The 15,304-nt window shown below is 40.3% G+C and overlaps 1 protein-coding gene across 2 annotated transcripts; it reads left to right on the top strand.

The window, feature by feature from the left end:
• The first annotated feature begins 6,176 nt into the window (after positions 1–6,176).
• tmem129 (transmembrane protein 129, E3 ubiquitin protein ligase) lies at positions 6,177–14,899 on the top strand. Of its 2 annotated transcripts, none has more exons than XM_034133951.1 (7): positions 6,177–6,480; positions 8,060–8,118; positions 10,454–10,711; positions 13,246–13,406; positions 13,489–13,648; positions 13,734–13,825; positions 14,259–14,531. In XM_034133951.1, the coding sequence occupies exons 1-7, from the start codon at positions 6,276–6,278 to the stop codon at positions 14,263–14,265; spliced, it is 942 nt and encodes a 313-aa protein (XP_033989842.1). In that variant the 5' UTR covers positions 6,177–6,275; the 3' UTR covers positions 14,266–14,531. The 2 variants fall into 2 exon arrangements, with proteins under 2 accessions (XP_033989842.1, XP_033989831.1); XM_034133940.1 differs by having other exon boundaries at positions 6,179–6,480; positions 13,753–13,825; positions 14,259–14,899.
• The last annotated feature ends 405 nt before the right edge of the window (positions 14,900–15,304 follow it).

The raw sequence follows: 15,304 nt of genomic DNA, 5'->3' as shown, positions 1-15,304 counted from the left end.
GGAGAGAGAAAACGTATCTTTCGATCCCGTTTGAATTGTGCCATGAATTACACATATGATGTTTGTCAATCTTAAAACATCATTTCCATGTCAAAAAAGTCACAGTTTGTCGTAAAACTGTTGAAATATAAGACTATGAAAAATACGCAACTAGAAAGACTACAAATCCCAGAGTCGCGTAAGTGATGTCACAATTGTTTTCCTCCACTAAGAGATAGCTAAGATCAGCGCCATATAGATAGAATCTATCCAGATGGCGCTGGCAAAGATAAGATAACTTTAACAAGATGCCTGTGTGCTTAGTACCAGGTTGTTATCATACCAGCAATGGGTCTTGCTCGTTCTTTCGCTTCCCGTCTGATGAAAGGACCAGGAGTGTCTGGATCAAGCCAGAGCCGTATAATAGAAGAGTTACGACATCTCCGTTCACTCCAATGGACCAGTTTTTTTACAGCAATGGCGGATCGTGCAGCCGTCAATAGTTCCCCGGAAGTTAGCTTGCCGCTGACTTCCGGGGAACTTTTGCGACCAGCAACACAGTAGAGTTGCAGCATAATAGACCGTTCGTGATGGACTTTTAAAGGTAAGAAGACGTTTAAAGATTTATATTGCAGATATTATCAGCACATCTGAGTCAAATGAACATGTGTATTAAAGGATGTTAGTGGATTATCCCTAAATCAGTAGATTTAGGGAACGTTTACAGATAACAGATTAGGCTAGGATACCGGATAAAGTTAGCAACACACGGTAACCATGAACAGCTATTAATCCGTTCTCCTAATGTTATTTCATCCAACGTTGTGGAATTAGAGAAAAAGGGCTTCTAAACGTGATTTTTTTGTGGGGTGGAGGAATATAATATTAGTTAAATATAACATTGGGGCACGTGTGATTGTAATGAGTGGAGGTGGAGAAATTACGATCTCCATTTTGGAGTAGACCTACAAACTAGTATAATAAAGTTAACGTTACACAATAATAAGGAAGAGAGCTATTTGTGTGATACATCGCTATTGATATGAATTTAGAGTGCATATTTGAGACTTCCAAACAGTAAACAAAAACGTAATTTATGGGTGAGTGTTTTTAGTGTATTCTGTTGATTATTACCTGTCTGTATTATGTTGCAGCTCAGCTGATTTTGAAATGATGGCAAAGTGAGAGTGAAAACACAAGGTACATTTAATACTACTGTTGTATATAAGTAAGCATACTAAACATGTATTCTATCACTGTATTATATAAGTAATCTTGTTAGTGTATATTAGTAACCTACTGTATGGCAGGTGGAGGGGCAGTGATGTTACAGGTGGAGGACTTACTGGACATGTATACACTCATTACATACTGTACGTAAAATACGACCAAGAATGTGAGACAACTTTATACAAATTCATATCACATCCATTACTGATGCCATTTGTCATACTTTGTTAAACTCACAAATAATAAAGTTCCATAACTTCAGTTGGAAACAAAGACCACACCTTATCTCCCCAAGGCAATTTCCCATCCAATAGGTGTGCTATATAGGTGTGTATAACCCTTTCTCCTGTCTGTTTCTCCCTCTTTCAGCACAAGAACCAGAGTTGGATTCAATAGAGCCTGAATACCTGCACTGAGACCCTCACCCTGCACCCTGAGTCTCAACTCTCAGAGTTTTTCAAGCCTTTCCCTGTTATTTGTATTAAACCAAACATTAAGCTTCCCAATGGTGTGGTCTTCGTTTTGTGGAAAAAGTGCAAATGCAGTGTTTGAATATGATTACCTCACATATTTTGTTGCGGCTGTCTGTTTTGATTGTTAAATTGCTCCTGCTGACTTGAGCTAGCCATTTTTTCCTCCTCTCTGTGTCAGTGGGGAAGCCGTACATTCTGATTCTTACTCCTTTCTCTGAGCGATTGGAGCATCCCCAGGCAGCACAGCAATCCATGGTGGAGACGATATGCCAGGACAACACGGAGGAAAAGGCACAGACAAACTGCATGACATGCTATTCAATGTTTATTGAATTCCATGTATTTACAATGGATGTTCCTAAAACAACACTTTTAACGTCATAATCATGTTGCTGCTAGTCCATTGATAGTCACCTGTTGGTCTCCTGTCCTTTCTGAAAGTCATAAAGATGACATTAGTCATTTAGATTACTTATGTCCTCAAGTACCATGGGATTACTGAAACCACCATGAATTAAAAAAAATGGTAGAAATTAATCTAATCTAAATTTTGAAGCATTCCTTGCCATCCCCTCCCTCTAAATATATCAATAAACATTAGGAAGTGATGCTCCTGACTACCATACCTTTTTAAGAAGATAATATTTGTTTTAAATAATTCAAAGCAATACACAACAGCAACAGGCTCTTTAACCAAGGCAACAGCCTAACATGTATATGTTAACAAGTAAACTAGCTGTTCACACTATTCCTAATATTATCCATAAATATTAGCAGATTCTATTTATTTTTTAAAACATATTGATGTAAATACATACACATATCGGTATGTTGTATAAATATTGCAAATCAAGACCTTTATTCACTACTTATTACCAAAAATCGTAGTTCTATCTCCGGTAATCATGCATTCATATGTCCCGCCACGAACTTCCGGGGAACTATTGACTCTCCCTGAACCACGTGACGATCAAGCATTTTGGACATCCGCTGTCGTAACTCTTCTATCTATATGGCGCTGGATCAAGCTAGCTAGTAGCTAGCACGTTAGTTAGCATTACAGCCTTGTCATTTATATTAGCCTTAAAATGAAGTAACATTAAGTAATCCAAAATGTTAAACAGTAAGAGTAGTAGTCATATTTTGTGAACCCTTTGAATAGTACTGTCACCGGTGTGATCATTCTATAATACACAATTTAAGCCCGGGGGAGAAATGCTAACGCTAACGCTAGCATCGGCGATCTTCTCTACTTCATGCTATCTGCACAAATGGTTGACATTAAACATTAAAAAGACCAGGCAGTTCAGAGAGAATCAAAGGAAGGCAGGCAGGCAGCTTTGCATGACATTCTTCAGGACGTGTTTCATTGTGGTGATAGTGAGGGTAGTCAATCGTTTTGTTGATAAGACAGTAGTGACGGCCATCTTGGTGACGTGTGTTGTTCTGTGAGACCAGAGATGTAGTTCATTGAGCGTTTCACACAAACAAAAGTGTTACTTCACAGTTTTACGACACATTTTTTTTTTTTGACTTGCAAAATTATCTTCTAAATTGACAAACATCATATGTGACCCGCTCTATCGAAATCAGTCGGATGTCGCAACGGCTCATTTCAAAATAAACGTGGATTTGCGGAAAAAACTATTTTTTCGGGGTTCGGGTGTTTTGTTTGATTTTAAATAAACAAAGTCTTGGCTTTCAGAATATGAAACTTTTATTTCCAAAATCACACGATAAATACATTTGTGAAGCTTGTAAAGGGAAGATGACAGGCACCTCTCAATCGCAATCTGCTGTTCCGTAGCGCAGCTCCCCCTCCCTCCGGCTGAAATTATGAATGTAAGGCATAAGTAATCATAGATAACACGGCAGGGTCCGTTACAGTTTGTTTTCATCTGATTTCAATTAAACAAAGTCTTGGCTTTCAGAATATTAAACTTGTTTCGGCAAATTTAGATGATAAATACAACTATGAAGCTTGTAACGGCATATTTACAAGCGGAGAACGGAGTAATTTAACGTCACAGCAAGCATAACAACAGCCGGTGTTTCTCGTGAGTGTTTTCCCCGGGAAACAAACACAATATACACTAACGCAAAAATACACAAACACACACACACACATACACTCACACACTCGCGAGCTTCCCCCAGACCAGTAATCCAAACGGAAATATTTTCCCTCCGGACTATTTTGATCATTTGCTCCGCTAATAATCAATCAGATCGATGGATTCCAGAGAAGAGGAAACTTTGAAGGCCTTTTTCTCAAAATGATGACTCGGTGACAGTCATTATATAATGTGACATATTTTGCTTAATATTTGGAGTACAACAAAAATCTTGATATCATTAGAAAGCTAGGAATCTCCTCTTTCCAACAGTGTATACAACTCAAAATGTGTCTTCGGGTCAATGCGACTGATTTCGATAGAGCAGGTCACATATGTGTAAATCGTGGCACAATTCAAACGGGATCGAAAGATAATCTTTCTCTCTCCATTGACTTCAATACATAATTTTTCCGAAATAAGGTCCCATGGAGGTCCACCGGAAGGGGAGGGACTTCGCCACTCTATCAAATCGCATCAACTTAGTGGTGCAGTGACGCGTCCTAAAACCCGGAAGTAAGCTGCGCTCGGGTTCCCTTCCCTCCACAAAAAAGCAATGGGATTTCTCTCCATAGGATTTTGGAAAATAGCTGGAAATAAGGTCTGTGGGAAACGAACCTGTTAGATAAATGCACGTTTTGTTCAGCCGGATAATATCCACATGTCTACCCTACTTTTATAATTTTCGAATCATAAATCTAATCGATAGATAGATAGCGTCACTGCACCACTCTCACCGCCGTTAGAAAGTAGCAAGCAACTGAAGCAAGTGCAATTATGGAGGGTGGAGATTTGGAGTATTTAATCAAAAATAATTGTACTAAACTTCCGCTACAGCAGCAACTCAAAATTAAATCTGATGACAGGCCGATGCCCAAACTGGAGCTGTGTACAGCGAGGAAAAAAGGAGCGAATCGGACGTAAAACGTTAAAGGTCTCCTGATTTAGTTTGTGAATGAATGCTTATTAGAGTTTCGGCTGAAGAGTGCGTGCGGACCTGTCGGTTAGATAACAGGCGTGTGTAAGTCCTGCATCTGTTTGATACAAATGTGTGTAAAATGATACCGGGCGCTGTAATCACTCATCTGGTTACGTTATTACATTGACCACCACCCGACCCAAAAAAAAGGACGTATTATTGGCTTCCCCTATTTTTTTCCCCACGCCACGCTACTGAACGCTACCCTGGCTGTTTCCCTCAGTGTGCACTGATTTTTATTTTCTGGAGAAAATTAAGGTGCAAAAGGTCTTGGCAACATTGCAGCTTCGGTTGAAGAACAATTTCAAAACAGCTAACCAGTCATATGCCCCAGTATATACTGATGGGTCAAAGGATCCTAACACAGGGAACACAGTCTTTGCATTTACTATACCAACCTTTAAAATTGCAAACAAACGGAGAACATCAGATCATTGGGGCGGCTGTGGCTCAGTAGGTAGAGTGCTGGACTTCGAATCAGCAAGTAGCAAGTTCGAGTCCCACTGCAGTCAGCATGTCGTTGTGTCCCTGGGCAAGACACTTCACCCCAAATTGCTCCTGTGGGGATTGTCCACAGTACTGAATGTATCTAAGTTGCTTTGGATAAAAGCGTCTAACAAATGACATGTAATGTAATGTAATCATTATCTGTATTTACAGTTGAGATTATGGCAATTGCAACATCACTGCAGTGGATAGAAGAGATGTAAATCAAAAAGATGATTATTTGTAAAGATTCATGTGCAGCAATAATGTCACCTCAGTCATTTACATCCCATAGTAGACAGGATATTGTTAATGACATTTAAGAAACACTATACAGATGAAGGATTAGAAATATTAAGATAACATTTAAATATAGACACATTAGCCAAGCAGCCTCTCAAACATAAGGAAAGAATGGAAAATTGCACTCGTGAATCTAAAGAAAAATTGTAAAAAGGAATGTCTGAGGAGTGGCAAGGAGTCAGGACAGTGAACAGGAGCACCAAGGAGGATAATGTATTAAGGATTAGGATAGACTAACTAGACTGAACAAAACATTATATTTAGTAACACATCCATCAGGAACACTGCAGGTCGAAGAAACAGTATTGTGGCAAATACGGTTTAGAAAGAAAAACGTTACAGGCAGAAATCAGGAAGCTTGCAGTGGAATAACCGAATCTCAAAGAAATATTATATATATATATATATATATATTATATATATTATATAATATTATTATATATATATAATATTATAATATATATATCAGGAAGACTATTATATTATTTAAGACAAGATTTTGGGGGCGTGGGGGGTAGGCCTACACAATTCTGGTCCAAACTCCAATACAGTAGGTGGCGGTAATGCACCTTTAACGCTGGTTACCAGCCGTCATAAAGCCGTTAAAGAAGAAGAAGAAGAAGAAGCAGCAGCAGAAAAAGAAGAAGAAGAAGAAGACGGAGAAAAAGCAAACATAACTCTCGATGTGGTATCGGTTGACCTAGCTGAAGAATGGAGAGTCCGGAGTTAAGTTTCACTCTGGCTTACTTCGTGTTCTCCCTCTGCTTCGTGTTCACGCCCAACGAGTTCCGCTCGGCCGGGCTGACCGTCCAGAACCTCTTCTCGTCCTGGCTGGGCAGCGAGGACGTGGGCTTCATCCAGTACCACGTCCGGAGGACCAGCATTACCCTCCTGGTCCACTCTGCACTGCCCTTAGGTAATATCTAAGTCATGTTATGTCTCTAAATGTGTTTAGAGACATAACATGAGGGGGAAATGAGCGAGTCGATTACTGACAAATACTGAAGGAGTTCAACCACAGTGTACCTGCAGGACAGGTGTCAGTCTGACTGCCAGCTCATAGAGTCCTGAACCCGGAACTACCCGGAGTACCCCAAAGTCCTATGTAAGGAATGTATAGTAGGGTCCCCAGCACATAGAAACTGATGGATGCTAACCTGCATATGTTGGACAATTATGTGTTGTGTTATTAAAAATAAATGGCATTATAGCCTATGTAAACAATAGTTAAAAAATGGCTTAGCCCATTTGGACAATTTTTGAGAAGTTTTGGGGGTTATTGATAAGTCCATTTCTGACATTTTTAGAATCAAATATGGCAGTTGTATGTACTCTCTGTGGGCTGATACATTTTAGATCAATTTGGAAGATGTAGGGGATCATTTGGATTGGACAAATTGTCTATTTATTTGAAAAAGAATTGTTCAAAGTAGAGGTAATAATTTTCATCTTGTGCTCTCTGTATCCAATCATCACAACGCTTCTCATGATAGTCAAAATCAGCCCACCGAGAGTACAAATAGGGCCACTTCCTGGATAATACTGCCGTTTTGGATAATCAGAATGTCAGCATCCTCAATAACCCCCAAAACCACTCTAAAATTGTCCAAATCGGCCAAGTCATTTTTTAACTATTGTGTACATAGGTTATAATGCCATTCATTTTAATTAACACAACTTATGGTAATGGTGCAAAACTGCAAATTGTCCAACATATGAAGGTTAGCATCCGGCAGTTTCTATGTGCTGAGGACCCGTACTTAACATTTCTAACATAAAACTTTGGGGTTCTCAACATTTCTGGGTTCACTATAAGCTGGTAACTAGACTATAATGTTGCGTTACTGATAAATACTGAAGGAGTCACACAGTTTACCTGCACTACAGCTATATATCGGAATATATCAAATTAATTAACTTGTTGGTTGGTGTGGTTTAAATTAAGTTCCATTTTATACTTTGGCCACGGTTATTTACAAACTAAAAACACAACCTGATAGCTTTATGTGTCAGCAGTGGAATGTTTAGCACCTTGTAGACACCGTCATCATTACATTTTAAAACCAATATGCTTAGATACAACTAACAGAACAAACACTGTGAACACAGGCTGCAAATAGTGTGTGTGTGTGTGTGTGTGTGTGTGTGTGTGTGTGTGTGTGTGTGTGTGTGTGTGTGTGTGTGTGTGTGTGTGTGTGTGTGTGTGTGTGTGTGTGTGTGTGTGTGTGTGTGTGTGTGTGTGTGTGTGTGTGTGTGTGTGTGTGTGTGTGTGTTGTGTGTGTGTGTGTGTGTGTGTGTGTGTGTGTGTGTGTGTGTGTGTGTGTGTGTGTGTGTGTGTGTGTGTGTGTGTGTGTGTGTGTGTGTGTGTGTGTGTGTGTGTGTGTGTGTGTGTGTGTGTGTGTGTGTGTGTGTGTGTGTGTGTGTGTGTGTGTGTGTGTGTGTGTGTGTGTGTGTGTGTGTGTGTGTGTGTGTGTGTGTGTTCTCTCTCTCTGCAGGTTACTATTTGGGGATGTGCGTCGCTGCTCCAGAAAAGAACCTGGGATCCATTCACCAGGTCAGCCTGTCCCTCTAATGTCTGTCTGCAGAACACGCTTGTATCAGTCGAAAAACAAGCGTTACACTTTGGCCAACTGTTTAATATCCCAATATTCAGACTAATGGTTGATCTTAGTTTCAGCTGTCATATTTCTGAGTTGACTTGTGACAAAAATGAAAAGTCATCAAAGCATTGAGTCAAGTCTCTCCCCTTAAATGACTGGTTAGTGTTCTTTGGTGTGGCCAGGTGAAAACAGGAAGTCAGCCTTATATGAGCAACATCCAATTTACATGAACATGACAGGGTTTGGTCTACACATGATTTAGAGCGACATTAACATAAATTAAGCGCCTTTTTCTAATGCTACATAGTGGACACAGGAAGTGGTGCAATATTACCAATATCTATGGTATTTCAAGCAAATCACACTTCATGCAATAAGAAATGTTCACCGTGAAACCGTCGGCCCTCCAGTATCACCAACACGTGTCCATGTGTGAGGCGCCTTCCATCACTGCTTGTAGATGTAATTATTAGTAATACTCCATAAAACATATAAATGATATTCTTTATGATATTAACATTTTAGGGCTGTCAATCAATTTGGATGTTAATCGCAATTAATGGCCTGATTTCCATAGTTGACAAGCAAACAATCGCAAATTAATCGCTAATGTTTAATCTGTTCAAAAACAGATCTTTTTCAAGTTTTTTTTTATACTTTTATCAACATGGACAATATAATTGCTTTACACAAAATGTATATTTATCATAATTGCAACAATTCCAAACAAAGATTGATTTACTTTAAGGTAATCGGCATGCAATCTGTAGTCACAAAGTGTGTGCATTAACTTGCACTTAAGTATTGAGTATTACACACAGTAAAATCTTGAGGTACTTAGTTAGTATTTTAATTTAATGCTATGTTCAACTTCTACTCGCTATTATCTTAGATGCTAGACAGCTTTTAGTTACTCTACAGATTCAGATGATTAGTGTTATTACTTTGACACCCCTATTACATTTGTATTATTCATTAAGACATTAGTATTTATTTAATGATATTCCTTTGTAGCAATACTTTTGATATTTCATAATTGTATGTTTAGCTGGTAATAACAAAAGTTAGGGATTTTATGAAACAATGCTTTGAGAGATCTTTTTGTTTCTGCCTCAGCTATTCAATGTGCAATCTTTACCTGCATAAGTCCTGCTCCTGCTGTCCTGTGGATGCTCTCCAGACTTCCTCTCTGTTAGAGCTTGGGCTGCAGTCCAATAGTCCATTTATCTTAGGAACCTTCCTAACGGAGTGAAATGACCCGGAAGTCCCTCAGTGGCAGCCATGATAAGTGCCGTTCCAATTCTCTAAATGAAAGGAAAGGAGGATTCAAACTTCCTTTATAACCTTCTTTAGCTTAGGAACCACTGGACCTCCCTTTACGAAAGGAGAGGAGAAAATGCTGCCCCACAATGCCTTGCAGCCGCGGCATTTGCCGTCACACAACAGTCGGCCGTTCACGGAAACAACCGATTATGAACGAGAAATGATATCATGAAAGTTACGGTGCTTATTAAGCATTTTAAAACGTATGTGGTAAGTTGCCAAAGTGCTTTGTTTTGAACGTTCATCAGTATTATAATCAAAAAGAGAAATATGAACGTTAGTTTTTACTGAAATGATCAAATAAAGTCAACATTTCACAGTGTTTACTGAGCTGTGTGGGGTTTGTTCAACTTGTAAAAGATGTTTGAATGGTGATATACACAGTGATAGATGTTAAGGACTAACGTTTATAATAAATACATTTGTATTGATTTGAAGATCTTTTCATACAATCATATGTATTGGGATCATTTGTATTAATGTGGACCGGAGGGAGAGGGTGACGAGCATAAGTTTCACTTTCCTTTTTTATTTCAATTCCAACTTTGGTCATGAAGAATATGTTTCTCTGTTGTCCCCGTTCATAAAGCATAAAACAACAGCATCAGAGCACGGTGCAGAGTCTCTAGATGAGTTTACAGTAGTCCCTCGTTCTTATTAAACATCCATGTTGTAGTCCGCTGTATAGAAAACTGTAGTTTCCATAGTTTCCCCACAGCAGCAGGCGCACATTTATGACCTCCGCTGGCGCATCATAAACACGTCGGATAGTGAAAGTGCAGTCGGATTCTCTAAAGCACCGCAGTCTCTTCTCCTAAATCCTTTTGAATTCTCCTATCCACTATCCCTTAACCCCGTGACGTTTCACTCAGAGGTCAAGGAATAGACGATAGGGATAGACGTTAGGAGCTGATTTTTGGACTATTCGACCGCAACCTTGGTCTCAGATGTGTTGTGTTTGAACAGGTGAGTGACAGCTGGAGAGCCTTCCTCTTGCTCTCCCTCTGCCTCCAGTTGACCAGCTGGACGCTCGTCATCTACTGGTCCCGTCGTCGCTGGCACAACCATCCAATCAGCCGCGCCCTGCAGTCCCACATACAGCCTCCTCACTCCAGCTGGGGCTCCGTGGCAACTAGCGTCAACGATGAGTTCAGACGCATCGACAAGTTTGCTACAGGGGCCCCTGGAGCCCGAGTGATAGTGACTGACAGCTGGGTGTTAAAGGTGAGTGAATGTCATTTGATCTCATCTGATCAATAACGCTTCATCAGCAGTTCTTAAAGTCTATCATTAAGGTTGACCCTTACATGAAAATCTCATGCCCATGGCGATACACATTTGAGTCCATTTGGCACATGAAAAGTTTGGACACAGCTGGTATAAATTAAAACACATCTGTTTATAGTGGAAGATTTGCAGTAGGGTAAACTGGTTAGAACAAGCCCGTCCTGTGACAACTTTTAAAAAGCCATCTCACCAAAATGGCTGTGCGTCTGAGAGAGTTGACTTGTCCCCCAGAGAATACCGAGTGCCATGAAAAGCTCGATCATTGGCTGCCCTGCGAGCTTGTTTCAATACACTGTATTATTTAAAGGTCCCCTATTATGCAAAATCGACTTTATGTATTTCATACATCAACATGTGTCCCCTCTGTGTAAAGAGATTCTGAAAGTGTCAGGAACAAAGACCCCCTCTCTTTTTGTCCTGATCTATTTATATAAAAACCTGTCTGAAAATCAGCTGATCAGATTTTGGCCACTTTATGATGTAACCATTAGCCAATCACCAACCAAGGTAACCCCCCCCCCCCCCCCCCCTTATCAACTGAATCTCCTCCTAGAGCTCCATTGTGTTCTTTTTAACCAAATCTCTCTCAGAGGGGCGTGGGGAGGGGCTCCTTATTTTCATCTAAAGTAACAGACAGAGAATCAGCACTTTGGAAACAGGGCTGAAACAGAGGGGATTATGGGATGCTGCAAGGATCTGTTTGGTGTTTCAGCCAATCAGAGACATGTTCTGTATATATCTGAGACCTATTATATATTGTTAAAACATAGTATAATAGGGGACCTTTAAGATCTGCAAATACATTTGCTAAAAGCTAATTTAATGTGGGTGTTTTTGTTTGTTTGTTTTTATTGAATTTATCTAAAAAACATATTCACTTTGGTTCAGAGTGAACTCAATCAAATTGCTTCTGAGAAATCCTGAAATCTAGAGTTCTGTGGATTATACTTTTGGATCATTTTTTGGGCAGAATCTGTTAAATTAATTCACACTTTCACCCACAGCAGACTAATTTATAACAGAACGTTCAGTTGATTCTTTTGTTGCATTTATTGCATTTAAAGATAGGTGTTTAGGGGTGTGGCTTTAACTAGGTTTGAATGAGAATCATTGCAATGTTTTAAAGGGGACATGTGATTTATACTTATTATTTTTGTTACATGTACCCTTTGTAGGCTTTGGCCATACTCTAAATATTCAAATTGTCAGGCCCGACCAGCACCCAAGCAACTTGAAGTCTAACATCAACATAAAAGTAGCATCCCTGATGGGAGGACAAATAATAACAAGGCAAGATAAACTGCACATCCAAATAATGTATCAACAGACAAAAGAGACATCTCTAACAAGGAACATAGAAACCTTTCACTAATGGAAAACAAGGCTGTTTGTTGATAAAGGAATACAAAGACATAATCAAACTAATTACAAATGGCTTTGAGTGGGAGAGGATTCTTGTGGTTCTTTCTCAGGAAACCCTGCCCTCTGGTGGTAATGAGGCAGAAGGACCAACACACTACCAAAACAAGATGCAAAATCAAAGAGACTCTGAAGTGTTTCACAGAAGAGTCAAACATTCCAGCATCTCATTCTTGTCAGCGTTGGTCCGTGTTGTCCAAGCGTGTGAATGGTGTTTCTCAGAAGTGTCCTTTCAAAGGTGGTGAAATCATAGGAATTGGTCACCTAGAGAATGGAACCCTAGACCTTTGAATCACCGGAGTGCACTGTGCCAAAATGGCTTTTGATACAGCTTTACCTATTTGTATAACCATATCAGGCAACAGTTACAATATTTAAACAGATTGATGTTCAGGACTTAAACTGCTGGCATAGAAAAAGAATAGGAAAGAAGAAGCAACAGAAGAATAAAGGGAACAAAAACAGCAGGGCTCCAGCAGCATGCTGTTTAGACCCCATGAATGATCCCCTAACTCTTCAGTTGGACTGACCGTATCAGGGGACAGAACACAACTGAAATGCTAATGTTGCTCTCTGCCTGATCACATGTCTGCCATGAACACGTTATGCTGTCTCTGATGTTGTTCTACAGCTTGTTGAACTGCTTCAAAGTGGACAGGAAAATAGTTTATAGCATCGTTAAGATTATCTTTGAGTCCTTCTTCTACTTGTAGTCTGTTTCCCAGCTCACAGAGTCTGGCTTTCTGGATGACAAAAACGCAGCGCCCCGATAGAGCGATTTTTGTCTTTTTTTTCCTGCGACATAAAGATGAATGAAAAATTGCTTCACTCAGACTTTTTTAGTCGACTAATGTTTAGTTGACTATTTAGGGGCAGCCCTAGTAAGCACTTTCAGGCTCATGCTACACTTTAGCTTATGGTATGTTTAGGTTATGCAAATCAACACCTTTATACAAATCAACAACAAAGTATTGTTGAAATTCTTGCAAAAAAAAAAACATTATAAAAAATATATTTGATCCACATGGTTGATCTTCTTTGTCCTGCTCCAGGTGACCACCTACCATGTCTACATGGCCTTACAGACGGACTGTCATGTGACCGTGACAGAGTCTCGACAGCACCAGCTGACTCCAGACTCCGCCTCCCCGGCTCAGATCCTCACCCTGACCGTGGGCAGCATCAACCCGGCTGTTAGACCCTTTGATATCAGGTGTGTGGGTGTGCGTATGTGCGTGTGTGTGCGTGCGTATGTGCGTGTCTGTAAGTAAAAGTCACTTTCCCACTGTTTCCAGGCTAATCTCTACAGAGTATGCAGAGCTCAGGGAGAAGCTCCACGCTCCCATCAGAAACGCTGCCAATGTAGTGATCCACCAAACCATCACTGAACTCTTCTTGGAAACCTTTAGAGCTCAGGTGGATCTCAATCGCCCGTACACACTCCCCAGTGGACAGGTACACTACTGTTTATGTGTGTATGCTACTGCTGTGCTTACATCCTGTCCTATCCTGATCACAGTATCAATGCCCCATTATTCAGAAGAGTACTGTGTCTATAGGAGGTGGAGCCCTGTATTGGCTGTATGCAGGCACCAGCAGGCACCAAGCTGCTCAGACTCTGCCACGTAGAAGGTGAGGGGACAATCACAACGCTTTGTTTATCTGGGGAAATTGGGTTTCAGTTACCTAATGAAATCAAAGAGAAATACAAATATTTAACGTGAAAAGTTAAGTAAAAATGTGCAATAAAAATATCCTTCAAAGGTATTCATATATAAGATAAGAAGTTTGTTTGTACATAGAAAACATTACAAAAATTAAACGTATATTTATATTAACATAAGAAAAAAAAGATCAAAGAATATATTGTGTATATTACAATATAAACAGTGGTATGTAAGTGCATTGCCCGGTTTAAAGGATGAGTTTGTGTAATGTCCCCATGCCCTTTGCACATAGTCCTGTTTCTTCCCTGCCCTCACTCATCCAGCTCTTATGTTCTTGTTAGTTTTAAGTTTATATCCTGTGATTGTGACTCTTCCTCTGTGACCGCTGTGTGTTCTAGGAGCTGATACGGAGTCAGAGTGCCAGCAGTGTTTCTGCAGACCCATGTGGTGTCTGTCCTGTCTGGGCCGATGGTTCGCCAGCCGACAGGACCAGCAGAGACCTGAGACCTGGCTGTCCAGCCGAGTGCCCTGCCCCACCTGTAGAGCCAAGTTCTGCATACTGGACATATGTGTGGTCAACTGACAACACCTGAATACAGATCCAAAGAGACAGTTTGCTCTTTAATAATGTGGAGGTGTACAGTAGTGTACAGAACATCACACTGAATTTGTACCTGCTTACTCCCTGCTATCAATAAGAAGTCATTATTTAGAGTTAGGACATGACACTGGTAAACATTTGCTTTAACCATAACATTGTGTAAAATGGCCTGATCAATTTCACATTTTGGGAGATTTGATTGTTTGGTTATTACCTCCTGTCAGATAGGACATATGACATCAGTCACCCTGATCCCAGAGCAGTCTGTGAGGAGACATCCACAATGTGTTTAACTTAGCATAAAGATTGAATGCAGAAAAAAGTGAAAACGTTCACATTACTCGTGTTTCTATGCCAATGTTTCATTTTCAGCCTAGGTCTTGCACGGCCATAATCATCAGGCAGGGATGTTCTTATGAAATATACTTTATTAATATACTCCAGTCTTATGGACTGCTTCATACCCATTAGTGTAAGTGCTGTGAGGAAATTAGCTCTGTCCATACTAACCACGGGATTCCACCGGGTCCGTCTGCGCCGCGACGTTCACAGCGATCGCGGCCACTCTAGTCAATGGGTGTTACGCGGCGTGCGTTGAAGCTTGCCAGTGGGCGTGTCTGAAACTCGACCAACAACCAATCACATGAATCTCCCACCCCGGACACACAAGCACGCGGTTTGATTGGCTAGAGCTTGTACTGGCATATGATTTGATTGGCTGACGCTTCCGTCGAAGCTTCAAAAGTTGAACATTGCTCAACTTTTGAAGCGAGCAACCACAATGCAGTTCGGCAAAGCGTGACATCACCCCATTCAAAGTGAATGGGCAGAAGCATTGAAGCT

Source organism: Trematomus bernacchii, unplaced genomic scaffold (assembly GCF_902827165.1).
Source record: "Trematomus bernacchii unplaced genomic scaffold, fTreBer1.1, whole genome shotgun sequence".
NCBI classification, from domain to species: Eukaryota; Metazoa; Chordata; class Actinopteri; order Perciformes; family Nototheniidae; genus Trematomus; species Trematomus bernacchii.
This window is presented reverse-complemented; position numbering and strand designations above follow the sequence as displayed.